This window comes from Protopterus annectens, chromosome 11.part0 (assembly GCF_019279795.1).
Source record: "Protopterus annectens isolate FY-2018-M chromosome 11.part0, PAN1.0, whole genome shotgun sequence".
NCBI lineage: Eukaryota > Metazoa > Chordata > Ceratodontiformes > Protopteridae > Protopterus > Protopterus annectens.
The window spans coordinates 1,349,725,535-1,349,739,071 of NC_056745.1; the positions used below are offsets into that span (position 1 = coordinate 1,349,725,535).

The 13,537-nt window shown below is 41.8% G+C and overlaps 1 protein-coding gene across 1 annotated transcript in view; it reads left to right on the forward strand.

Moving 5' to 3' along the window:
• The window catches only part of LOC122815846 (inosine-5'-monophosphate dehydrogenase 1b), a gene marked incomplete in the record, with an annotated part of 1,150,443 nt that extends 1,140,720 nt beyond the window's left edge, over window positions 1–9,723 (forward strand). The window contains 1 exon segment of the mRNA XM_044088659.1: window positions 5,174–9,723. Within this exon segment, the coding sequence (XP_043944594.1) occupies window positions 5,174–5,195 (22 nt within the window).
• Window positions 9,724–13,537: the final 3,814 nt, after the last annotated feature.

Here is a 13,537-nt window from a genome sequence, read left to right on the forward strand (position 1 = left end):
CTAGCACCAGACAATCTTCCTGGCAAATATCTAAAGATGCAGCAGAGCCCATAGCTTAACATCTTTCAATTCCAATTAAAACAGTTTACTGAATCTTGTTTATCTTTACTGTTGGGGAAAAATGCTGCATCTTTCCTTTGCATAAAGGCGGTCATTCTACTGAGATAATCAGTTGTAGCCTTGTAACCCTTCTTTCCCCCTCTATCAAAAATACTTGAAGTGCAATCAGCCCACCACCTACACTGTATCACGCAAAATGTTCTCTTTTCTTTACAACTTTTTTGCCCCCTCTACAGTACCTCCACTGCCCATCTTAGCTTCACTAATACTAACACAGAGAAATAATTGTAAGCTTGAATATGTTCTGTTGATCTGTCCAACACTTACGACACTGTCTCCTTCCCCATTCTTTGCAAAAACTCTCCAGTCTAGGCTTTGGCAATTCCTGTTTTAGTTTTCTAGTTAAGCTATGTAACATACTCCAGGCAGTAAAATGGCATCCCTGACATTTAATTATTTCTCCCAGTTGCATTTGGGGTCCTCAAGGATCCATACTGGGACTTTTTCTGTTCAATATCTTTGCTAATGACCTTGATCTGGCCAGTAAGACTGCTACTTTTGTACAGCAGACAGGCAATTCTGCCATAATCTGTTCAGCAAACAACCTTAATTTCCTGCAAAAGCTGACCCAGGAATCCTTCGCTTCTGACAAACTGGCTGACTCCCTCCTAGCTATTCCTATATCTTAGCTAAACTAATTCTTTCCACTCTAAAATGCCTTACATTAAAGAAAGCTTCCTTCACTATTACCTTTTGTAATACCAGAATAGAATGTCACAAAGCCAAACTACAGCAGTTTACATAGACAAGACCTGAAGTTTGACTTGCACATTGCACAGCGTTGTCTTTCGGCTTTTCCCGGTTAGGGGTCGCCACAGCAGAACTCTGGTCCGCTAATGATTGGCAGTAGATTTTCACAAACGCAGAGGTGCCAGCTCGACATCCAACCTTCAACGAAGGCACGCCCATTTACGCATGTCTTTCGAATGCCCACCCAACCGACTTCCACATTCAATGCACATTGAAAAACAAAATCAAAAACTAAGCACACTGGATAAGGCAAAACTCTTATCTGTTTATGTATCTAACACTGCAAGGTGTCATATTGCCACTACCCCATACTGCCTACTCTCCTCTGTGCCAGTATTAACAAACATCAACTCACTCAACTAACTTGAGTAGTGATGCAACAAGGTTGCAAAATTTGCAGCCAAATTCCCCACAGTACACATCACTGTTTGGTCCTCAGACATCCAGTGGCTTCAAGTACTTCACTGCTTACAACTCCCTATTATTCGCTGTCAAACAGAAATACTGTTGTTCTGGCCAAACTTGTACAGCCGTATAACCCACCGAGAAGTTTGTGCTCTTCTGACAGTGATGTTCTAGATGTATCAAACGTAAACTTTGCAGGCTGTGTTCTCTCTTCTCCCATCAAGTATGAAACCTGGAACTCAATCTCCCTAACAGTAAGCCAGAAATGATTGCTAAAGTCGTTCAGACTAAAGCTACTCTCGCTCAACTCCTGGCTCTGCAAATGTTCTGCACCAGATTAGCACATCACTTCTCTATTCTCATCCCTGTGCAGCTTCCTCCATGTCCTCTTCCTGTCTGTACTGTTAACTCATTCTCTTCCTACATTTTATTATATTTTTCACCCTCTACTACCCTAGCTCTCTAACCACTGTACTTCTTGTATAGAGCTTTCTGTTAAAAATGGCAACAATGTGGATGTTTTCATACTTTATCAAGTATGAAATGCAGTTCCCCCTTTCGAAAAATGTCAAACCCGATTGTATATTGCCTTTCAAATGTTAGTGCCTCTGTATTACTATGTTGTACATTGGATCCTTTCTTAGGCATTTGCTGAAAATGGGTCATGTGCATAGTTGGACTTTCCCAGTAAACAAAAGCAGCAAGTAAATGTCTTCCCCTCCAGGCTCGTTGGGACTCTACTCTACTGAAGTCAAGATATTGGTTATGTAAAGGGATGTTGCCTGGTGTCATCTTCAGGTATTTCTTGCTGTGTTTTGATGTGCATCTCATAACATCTAGTTTGCATCATCAGTCCACTGGGTCATGAATAGTTTAGAGGGAAGTACCCCATTGGGGAGCTACATTGTCTCAATTTTAGATGACTTGTATAAAGGTCAGTAGCTGTATTGGGTGTAGAAAACAGATTTCTTGTAATTTCCTTGTTTTGGCTTGATTGTGGAGCATATGTGTAATTGCCAGCAATGTATTTAAGTTAGTGCACTATCAGGCGTAGGAGAGAATTGCTAGAAAAGTATTCCGCTTATAAATCCCACAGTTGCTCAAAGCATGCTTTGGTGTCTGCCGGTTCCTTGTCCGACTTCCCCAAGGAAGGAGGACTAGTACATGAAGTTTATTCTGGTGGCTGACAACACTGTGAGAGATCCCTCTCTCTTGGGTTGAGGGTGTAGGCATTGGTGAAGCACTTTTGCTGCCGTCATAGCCAAGTGTCTTGTTCAGCCAAGGCCTCTGGTGTGATCTGTCAGCAGGCTGCCACATCTTTGTCCCACAGCACATCTTCACAATCCAAAATAATTAGGTTGTTGATCTTCCCCAGAGCTGCTTGCTCCAGCACCAACATGTTTTGTGTCTGAAGGACATTACTTGTCCTCCATCTGAGACATTCCCCCAGCCACCCCCAACTAAAAACAGATTTGTAGTGCTGACTTTGGCTAGAAGAAGTTTGAAGTTACAACCTCATGTTCAGAGGACCCAGGACCCATTCTGGTATTCCACAAGGGCAAGGGTCACTTAATCTCTCCTCCATTCCAAAAGTGCGTGCAAAACTCACTGAATTGAGCCATTAATTCACTTGTGTTTTGCCATCTCCACAGAACAAGGGGTGAGGCTTGCACTTCCTAGATGCATGCAGGCAGTAAAATGTTTGCTTGGACAGGACACGGTCTAATTTAGGTTTTTATATCCTTTGCTAAGGGGATACAAGGAAAAGCAGTCAACAAACCAAATATTTTGAGCAGATTGCCTACTCTAATGCATTGTGATGCCATTAATATGAGAAATAACTCTAGCACAGTGAGTTCATACCACCAGGACCATGACTACCACAACAGGCCTTAATTAAAGGGTGTAATGAATGATGTCATTATCAAAGCAGCTACTTAGTCATTTTTTCATACCCTTGCAAAGCATTATAACCTACTCATCATTTCCAGAGATAGTAGGTTTTGTCATGGCTGTCATGCAGGATCTTTTGTCCCCTACTTCATATGTGTCAACTGTCTTGTCCATAAGCTTTGGGAATCCACCAGGTAGTCAGTACTGCAACACTGAATTATGAAAAACCTATTACAGGTGTGTTTGGTACTTCCCATAATTGTAGATGTTCACTTATATTCACTTTTGCAGTGGCCAGTTCCTTCTATCTTTCTCCCTTGGTCTGGAATCTGTGTTCAGGTCACTCTTCTTCTCTGTGCTATAGATCAGTTTTGATCAATCTTATCACCTCCAAAACAGACTTGTACCTACAGGAACAGGCTTTGGGGAGTCTCTCCTTGGTTAGTCTCCCACCTAGGGTGAGTTGTGCTTTGGCTTTCAGTATCAATTCCTGAACCTGCTTCAGGCAGAGGAAAGACATGAAGATGGCACTGGCTGATGCCCTTTTACATCTCCAGTGCCTTGACTTTTGCAAGGGAAGGTGTTCATCAGACCTGGATGCAGAAAATAAAAGTTCCAGTGTTAGGGCAGTCTGTTTTTGTGCAGGCAGGTATCCTAAGAGTTACTAACATAACAGTGAATGTAGTCTATCTACAGCTATGTCAAGTGTCTTCACAGCTGCGCACAGCTGTACAATCCCGTCAGTTTCCCCTTGATAGGAGTCCCTTGAAAGAGCTGTGCAAGAGGAAGCGCTTAGAATCCACTGCAGGATCTCCCACTCCAGATACTAAAGGTTGTTGACTTATTCTTCATTGACCCCTACGGAAAAAAATCAGTTTTGGGCAGATCATTCAGCTCATGAGACAGAGGGGGCTTGACCTTTGCAGGAAGTCTGCCTTCTACAGTTGCACTTTCCCATCTTAGCTGACGTCCAGTAGAGTAACAGACACCTGTGGTGCTGAGAAAAAAACAAGGAAGGTTCTCCAACTGAGCACTTATCTGAACCTAACAGTTTGGAATACTGCAACAGTGATCAGTAGGACATCTACTGTTATGGCAAGTTTTTACACAACCGTACATTGCCAACCATGAAAATGAGCTGGGAACTCTGTTCTGTCTATTGATATTGAAATTAATGGATTACTTCATGTAAGGTAGTTAGTTACATGATTGCTGTAACTGTCAATCCATGTCCATCCGCTTCAAAATTCCTGACCTCATGTCTCCACCCTATTGAACGGGTTTGGAGGTTTTTGGATGAATCTATGGAGAGGTATTGTTTGTGGATTGTTGCTTGTATGTTAATGTGGTATGAATCTAAGTGCATGTGCTCACTGTTGAACACCCTTGAGATCTGGAGAAGAAAAGAGGGCGCAGAGCATTATGGGAGCTGCAGGACTAGTTACAGCCCAGGTATGTCTTAAAAGTGCTGAACTGACTAGAACCTTTAGCAGCTAATCCTGGATTTGAGGATAGTATGTATCATGAAGTTTTTATCCGTTTTGCAGTACTGATGAGGTTGAATTTTAAAATTGTAAGCACCGTTTACTTGCTAACTTCCAAACTGTTAGTGTTTATTCCTTATCTACTGAGTGTGTGAAGAGTGACTAGCTGTTACTTTCCAAGGTAGGATGTGCCCAAATTATTAGTAAGATGTAATTTAACTGCAGAAAATCTGCTTGTCTGGTATGTATTCAGTCTTTATCCAGAATTCTTTGCCTAGGAGGGCTGTACCACACAGCAAACTTCAGATAGTTGTGAAGTATTGTATTCCAGTTAAACGGATGTATGGGAGGGGAGTGTTGCTGAAGTGCAGACGTTGTCACTTCACTTAGTGTCTTCAGTAGGCATTGGTGGGATTTTTTTGTAAATGAAGTTTGAAAGGGGGTTAAGCAACATTTATTCTAATTTTTCTGTACATTTTGTTCTAAAATGACAATTGACTTGTCCTTTTTCTCCTCCCTAGTTACGAAAAACGGTTATTCTGAAGGAGGCTGTCGTGCTTATCGTGGGGCTCCAGACGTTCCAGTTCCAATAGCAACTGTACATAATGGGCATATCTGACGAGGCTTAAGCTTTCACACTGTGTGGTTTTCATCTAACTGAAGTTGACTAACCAGTGAAAAAAAATGAAGTCGCACTACAAGCAAGCAAAAGTCCTGGGGCCAGTGTAATTATTGCTAAAACCAGCTTAGTTTAGGCAAAGGATTGCCAGTATTTTCTTTTGAAGCTTCGGTGTGTCAGAACTGCATTGATGGAATCGTGGATACTAACATAAGAAAAATTACCTTTGCCGTAGCTGCTGTTTTTGATTGCAGCTGTCTGGAATGAAGAAATCTTGAGTGAATTTATAGGCAGAGCATTGCCTGTTTTTTTGAATAGACAGGCGTTCTTTAGATCAACATAACTGCCTGTAGAATGTGGCTGCCGCTGGACAAATAAGCTGCATTGTCTTTGTCAGGAAATACTATATTTGCAAGCTTTACTACTTTTTTTTAAGTCAAGTGCTTTCCCATGTTCTGGCCAGATTGGTCAAGGTAAACAGGTTATTCTAGTTAGATCCCACCCAAGTTTGAAAACAATATTCTTGTGACAGGCACACAAGATGTATTTGCAGAGTATAGTGTAGTTCACTTATTGCTGTAGGGATGTTACTGTTAATGTTTGCCATCAAAGAACCTTTTGATCGTGGGACATTCTCAACTGACAGGTCATCAGATGGCACTTGCATGTCAAGTTTTGAACAGTTCATGACTCCGTCCTTTGCTTGAGATCCAGTCATTGCAGATTTTTTCAAAGTAACTGCTTCAAACAGTTTAATTTTATTTAATCTGTATTTTTCACCACCTTTCATGGAAACAAGGCTGGAACCTTTGATAATTTTGATTTCATTTTTTTCAGCATATTTGTCTTTCTGTCTTGGTGTATGACTTTTTCCATCATGGGATCATCATTGTATGTGATCAGTTTTGGTAGTAGTTCAGAGCCAAGAAAATGGGAAATTTGCATTCTTGCAGACATGTAGACTTTTTTCTTTTAAAATGCTGTTTAAACCGTAATGATCTGAATGCTGAAGGAAGCTGCAATCTGTGAAAAGATGCCATAGGCATTACTGGTTTAAAACTTGCATATATGGCCTGTTATTTCTGAATGTTGGAACAAGTTCTTGACCAGTTGTATATTTAGCACAGTGATAATTTCATCTGTGGGCAACAGCATTGACACTCCAAACTTTATACACTGAGTTTTGTTGAAGCTGTTTTGGAGAGGTACTGGGGGGAATATCAGACTGCCAGCTTTTTATTTATTTTTTAATTTTTATGTGATGTTTGTACTAGGGAAGTAAACTGAATCAGGTCACCAACTCCCAATTTTTCTGTAACTTCAGGTGCTAGTGATACTAGAGAAACGTTTGAACTAAACTTTTAAAAATGTTTAGAAGTAAGCGTATTACATATTATGTTGTGTGATGTATAAAGTGTAAAAAGTTTACATTATACTTAATGCATTATACTTTATTTTACCATTGTATGCAGTAAAACTTAGGAGACGTTTATAATGATACTGAAGTCTTTAGAAATAATACATAACCATTTGATATGAAATTGTCATTATTGTTCCCACTTGCTATTTGTATTTTGCACTCTGTACTGAGAGTCACTGACTAAACATTAGAAATTTAAAAGTATAGATATGTATATAAATTGCATAAGTGTATTTTAATTATGCTTTCAAAGTAAGGCATATAGCCATTGGCAGTTTTAAGGTCATTAAGAATAGTTGGTCCATTTGAAGTACTGCTTTTCTTCTCTGATGTTGGTTAGTACATTATACCAGTAAAGTTTTTTGTTTTTAAAAACGCATCATTTTTGGTGCCCTCAATTTGATTTTTTTTAACCATTATTCACTGCCTGCCAGCAGGTTATCATTTTGTGATTAAATACATTTTTATGGAAAGGTGGCATGTATTTTTGGGGGGGATGCAGCTACTGTTGTGGTCCAGCCTCATACCCCCAAGCTGATAAATCATTTGGTGGGGGGGGGCACGCTCCTTCCCTTAGCTTAACCCATTTTGCTTTTAAATGTTTTATGTAGCTCTGCTGGCCTTTGTTTACTGCTTCCTCCCCTTATATAAAATAGCACTGAACACACATTTTTATTTAATGTGAAAGTTTGATTCTCATTTTAAAGTTCTTGAAGTAAATCGCACAATTTTATTCTGGTGGTTCCTTTTGGAGAAATGGGTAGGCACATTCATATTCTCAGTGACATCTGTAAGCAGGTGAGTACAGTTAGTATCCAACAACTAAATGCGCTTCTTAACTTTAGCAGTTTTCTGGTGGGTGGAAGATAGTGGTACCTTTTCTTGCTGGCTTCACTGATCAGTTAGAGGGACAGCCTTGAAAGTAACTCTGTTGTTCCAAGCATCTGGAAGCTGACCAGGAACATCTGTGGAAAGGGCCCAAGAAAAAGAAAAGGTTGGAATGAAACCTTGACTATGATTTTTATGTTGCTTGTGTTGGATTTGCTTGTGTTGAATTAGGAGCATGGGCGCTAGAAGGGCTAGTTGGTAGGTGTTTTGACTTGAGCAGCTGACTCCAGTTTGTTATCCTGGGGACAAGGGAGGCATCCTGCTCCATCCCATTAGTGAGGCCTAATAGCGGGTCACTTGTGAAAGAAAAAGCAGGCAGTTAAGTTGCACATGTGCTATTGAATGTGTTGTGGGTGGGAGTATGCACATCCATTTCCTACCCACACAGCTGTATTCAGCTGGCCCCAATGAGGAGAGGTTAGGATGGGCCTGGGGCATCTACAAAACCAGAACACTGAGCTTCTGCTCCCTAATTCTGGACTCTAACCTCTGCAAGAACAAATCAGCCAGATGGCTGTCATCTAGTTCTGGGAGTGCTTGAGTCTCTCACCTGGAAGAGCCAAATCTGATGCAAGTAGGGCAACAATTGTGTCATGTCTGTCCTGCAGAAGGGGGGACATAAGAAAGGTTGGAACTCTGTCCCAGGACTTATTGGTGGTGAGTGATGTCAGCAGCTCTGATTACTGGGATCTGCAGCTGCAGCAGTGCTGTCCATTTCAGCAGTCCCTCATAAGCTAAATGTTTTCATTGACGTACAATTCCAGACTAATTTTACAAGTTTAATTTTGTTCATGAGTGTTCTCTACACTACACTAAATTCTAATGGTGATGTGAGATTCACACAACTTAGGGTGTTTCTTGTACTATGATGCATTTGGAGGAAAATAAGCAAGCTTTTAGTAGTATTAACTTTTGTCTCCTAATTGAGCTTTTCAAGACAAAACATTTTCAAAAGTTTGCTACTGCTCTGAAGCTGGACAGAAGTTAATGTGCTCTTCTTTATCCCACTCAAGTGTAATCACCCTTTTGTCATTCACTGTACCCCATTTTTGCAAATTATAAAATGTATTCTTACTAAATAACATCCTTTTGAATACTTTCTATCCTGAAAAGTTTACTTCAAGAGTACAAGCTGTTTAAAATTAAAATGTGTTTATTTTCCTTTAAACTATGTGGCAGAAGCCACTGATGGTGAGGCTTCATTGGTAGGAATTCCTAGCTTGTCTGTAAGAGTGACATGAACAAACATTGACAGTTTCATTTAGCTATGATACCCTAGATAAAACTGACAGTTCTTTGGTCTTATTGAACCAAGATACTTCAAGCTACTTGGTACGCAAGTCAGACCCCTGGGAGCATCTTAGCTGAGCAGTGGCAATTTAAATGCTACTCAACTGAGAAATGAATTGGCCATCAAATTACTTGTTTTGTTAAAAAGAAATTAGCAGACATTTTGGTCATGCTGTGCATTAATTAATAATAGTAATTTCAGAAGATGAAAGATTTGAATGGATTTTATACCTTCTCCGGGTTGGTTGCTTAAAATCTTGACTGGGCATGTTTGGACTCCCAAAAGCCAAAATACATAGTATCTAAAAGCCAAAATAGATAGTGTGCTTTTTTGTTTCAAGAAGTAGTTTGGGCATTTTGGGCATAGGAATATCTACAGTGAGGACACACCTCAATAGTGAGCTGCCACCGATAGCTGATGCCACCAAGGAAAATAAAGACTAGAGCATTTACTCGCTGACAAGGCTGTGATATTTAAAGTCTCAGTCATGAGAATGTTAACTACTTTAGTGTTCATATTTGTGATATAAACTGTTTTTTCTGTTTTTTTTTTTTTTTCATTTTCTACAGACTTGAAATAAAAATATTATTGAAAAGCCAAGACATTTAGTTGAGGGATGACACCAAAACCCTTTGAGCACCCTGCTTTTTGTTAGTTACAAAGTGACTTTAAGCCCCCAAGGAAGACTAAATGTTCTTTTGCTGTTCAGTTTTTTTATTCTTTTTATTTGTAATTCCAGATGTACAGTTTCTAAGATGCATTGCTTTATTGGGCTGTTGTGTTCAAAAGCTTTGTCTGTAGAAATTTTTATCTATATATTGTATAATAAAATAGAATGCATTAAGAAAAAAAAGTAGTTCTATTCTTGTGTAGGTTGTACGGTCTGTTTTTACGTTTTTTTTTTTTTTGCCATTTAACCTTTTTCTGAGCCTCACTGAAGGGTTAGGTTCAGTTCACAGCATGGATCTTGGCCCCAAAGTCCACCATTCTTTGACTGCAGTTTTCTCATAGGATTCTGCTTTTGTTGATGTGTCATATCTTTAATACAGGAATGCAGAGTACAGTAAAGAGTCGATTATCTAAACTAATTGGGACCTAGGGTAGTTCAGATAATCAGACTGTTCAGATAATCAAACATATAATTAAACTGGATAAAAAAAACTTCTAAAAATGTTTTTGATGAACATTAAACAAGAAAAGTAAAACAAATTTACTGTAAGTACAAATGGTACAGTATATTGCGCAAGCTCAAAACGCACAGAAGCGAATACATATAATGTTTACATATTCAGATGTTGATTTTTTGTACCTGAAAACTTTGGAAGGCTGTGATTGGATAATTGATTTCGTGTTTCACTGTTGCAGTCATCACATTTGGGTTATACCTGCCAGGGTAGCCCTTGGCCAACCCGAATACCAGCTGCTTAGTATTTCTGCATGAGTTGCTGTAGCTTCAGGACTGACGTCAGGTCGTCAGTAGTATAAAGTAAGGCAGCCGACGCCATTACATCAGTCTTGCCGCTGAGCCCTTAGCAGAAGCAGTTTGCACGAGTGCCGGCCGCTACCAGAGTTTCATCTTCCGGATTGAAGCTGAAGTCTTCTAAAGCTAAATACCCCGTTGGGGATCCTTTTTTCTTGCACTAACCGATGTCAGAAAAAAGTTAAATGTCTTACCTGTGGAAAGCAAATACCATACTGAGACTTTCATTCTTACTGCATCACTTGCGTAGACCCAGACCACGACATCACCTGCTGTCGCTGCTGTGCTTTGTTCAATGCCAAAACTATTAGTCCCCCTCCCTCTGCCCACCTTCACTTACCCCTAGGAGGAAAACTCTCCTTTCACGCAAGCATCTTGGCCACCATTACCAACGACCGCTGGGTTCTCAGCATAGTGTCCCAGGGATGCACATTTTCTTTCCACACTCTTCCAACTCCAAAAGGGTTCCCAGATCTACCTCCAAACCAGTGGGCAGAGACACAAAAGCAAGTCCTTTCCCTGCTCTCTATGAGGGAAATAGAGCACGTTCCTGCAGAACAGAAAGGCCAAGGTTTCTACTCCAAAACTTTTTCTGGTACCCAGAAAAGAGGGCACCTGGTGCCCCATCCTCAATTTATCCATTCTAAACACCTTCATGGTGATACCAAAATTCAAAATGTTCACCCTTCAGCAGCTGCTTCCCATGCTCGCCAAGGATGCTTGGCTAGCCACCCTAGACCTAAAAGAGGCCTACCGCCACATTCCTATCAGGAAATCATGCAGGAAATACCTCAGTTTCAGGGCAGGATCTCTGCACTTTCAGTTCTCTGCACTTCCCTTTGGCTTATCTACTGCTGCCAAAGTTTTCACAAAATGTCTGCCTCCAGCCATTGCCTTTTGCAGACAAAGGAATATCCAGATTTACCCATACTTAGATGACTGCCTAATTCAGGCAGACAGCCAGGAAAAGCTGCTCAAGCATCCCTACTAACCGCCCTAGGATACACAATTAACAAAAAGAAATCCAAACAGGTACCAACCCAAAGGACTGTATTCTTGGAAGCAAGCCTGGACACAGCATTCCAGATGGCATTCCTTACACCAGAAAAGCAGACTTTCCTGACAGCCTACTTCTCTCAACTAGCCACCAGACCCCAGTTATCTGCAAGGAAAATCCTGCAAGCTCTGGGGTTCATGGCATCTTTCATTCTACTCATTCCATATGCTACACTGCATATGAGGAAACTTCAGTGGTACCTAAAAAGCCTTTGGGTTCAACACTGTCAAGACCTGGAGACTTGTACCCATGATACCTTGCCTCAAAAAAGATTTTCTTTGGTGTGCAAACAACATGCACCCACAACAAGGGACTACCTTTCTCACCACCCGCCACCCAGACAGTCACCACAGATGCATCAGACTATCCCTGGGGTGCACAGCTGGACAGCAGGTGCATACAGGGCCAATGGAGCCCACAGCAAATCCATCTGCACATCAAAAAGAGATAGCTGTCCAGCAAGCCTTGACAGCTTTCAAGCCCCTTCCCTCCCCAGGGGCTCTCCTGATCAAAACAGACACCACCACTGTAATGTGATATATCAACAAGCAGGGAGGGACTCTCTCCTACCCTCTATACAGGCTGGCCATGACCCTTTGGCACACAGCCTTTGCCATGCAACTCCAACTGTTAGCACAATTCCTACCAGGTTCTCTAAATTTTCAGGCAGACCACTTTAGCAGAAATCTTCTGGAACCCACACAAGTGGCAGCTCGACAAAAGAACCTTCACTCTAATAACTCAGAAATGGAGCACCTTGAAGGTCAACCTCTTTGCCTCCCACACCAACAATCAGCTCAGCAAGTTCTCCATCAGGGAGCATCACTGCATGGCTTGGAAAGTGGATGCCCTGTCCTTCCCCTGGGTCAGTCTATTGGTCTATGCCTTTCCTCCACTACTACTCATCCCTAGGGTCCTGCACAAAATAGAGGAGGAAAAACCAAGGACAATTCTTATTGCTCCAGACTGGCCTCACCAGCACTGGTACCCATTGCTGCACAGCCTGTCCCCACTGCCACCATGGCATCTTACTCAAATTCCAACCCTCCTGACCCAAAAGGAAGGAGAATTCATGCATCCCCAATTGCAGACCCTCAATTTAGCAGCTTGACTTATTCCCTAACCCCCGATCAATCTGCTAACCTCAGTAAACAGGTTCTAGATGCTGTACGTGAGGCCAGATGCACTAGAAAGTCTTATGCTGACAAATGGAAAAGGTTCTGCACCTGGATTCTGGCTAAGGGAGCCAATACTGCACAGCCCTCCCTCCCTCATCCTGGATTACTTGGCTGATCTGCTACACAGTGGTCTCTCTTTTTCATCTGTTAAAATTCATGCCTCTGCCATCTCTGCTCATTTCCCCACTGAGCAGCCCCTTTTCTCACACCCCCTCTGATCAAACAGTTCCTAAGAGGGGCTAGCAACTTGAGGCCACCCATAAGAGCATCAACCCCAGCTTGGGACCTGAACTTTGTGCTGGAAAAGCTCATGTTGCCCCCCTTTGAACCAGCCTCTTCAGTGAAGATGCAATTTCTCTAATGGAAGACAGTTTTCCTCCTGGCCATCACTTCAGCCAGAAGGGTCTCCGGGCTGCAAGCACTCATGGCTGTGAAACCCTTCATCTTCCATGCTGACAGGGTATCCCTCAGGACTAACCCATCCTTCATGCCCAAGGTGGTGTCCAGTGTGGCTCTCACCCAATCAGTTAATTTGCCCACCTTTTTCCCTAACCCACAGAACAAGGGGGAAAGAATCCTGCACTTTCTAGATGTGTACAGACAGCTCAGATTCTATCTAGACAGGACTAAATCCTTCAGAAAGTCTGATCAATTGCTGGTTAGCTTTGCTGCAGAGGCAGAGGGCAAAGCCATCTCCAAACCATTTCCAAATGGATAGCACACTGCATCCATTTCTTCTACAAGCAATATGGAAACCCCCCCCCCCCCAAGGGGGTCAGGACTCGCTCCACTAGAGCAGCCTCCACCTCTGCAGCTTTCCTCAGAGGAGTCCCCACCAGGGACATCTGTTCATACCTTTACCAAACATTACCACCTGACTATCTTCTCCAAATCCAGGGCAGTGTTTGCCTCTGCAGTCTTGCAAGGGCATCCTAGCCAGCCCCTAGATGTC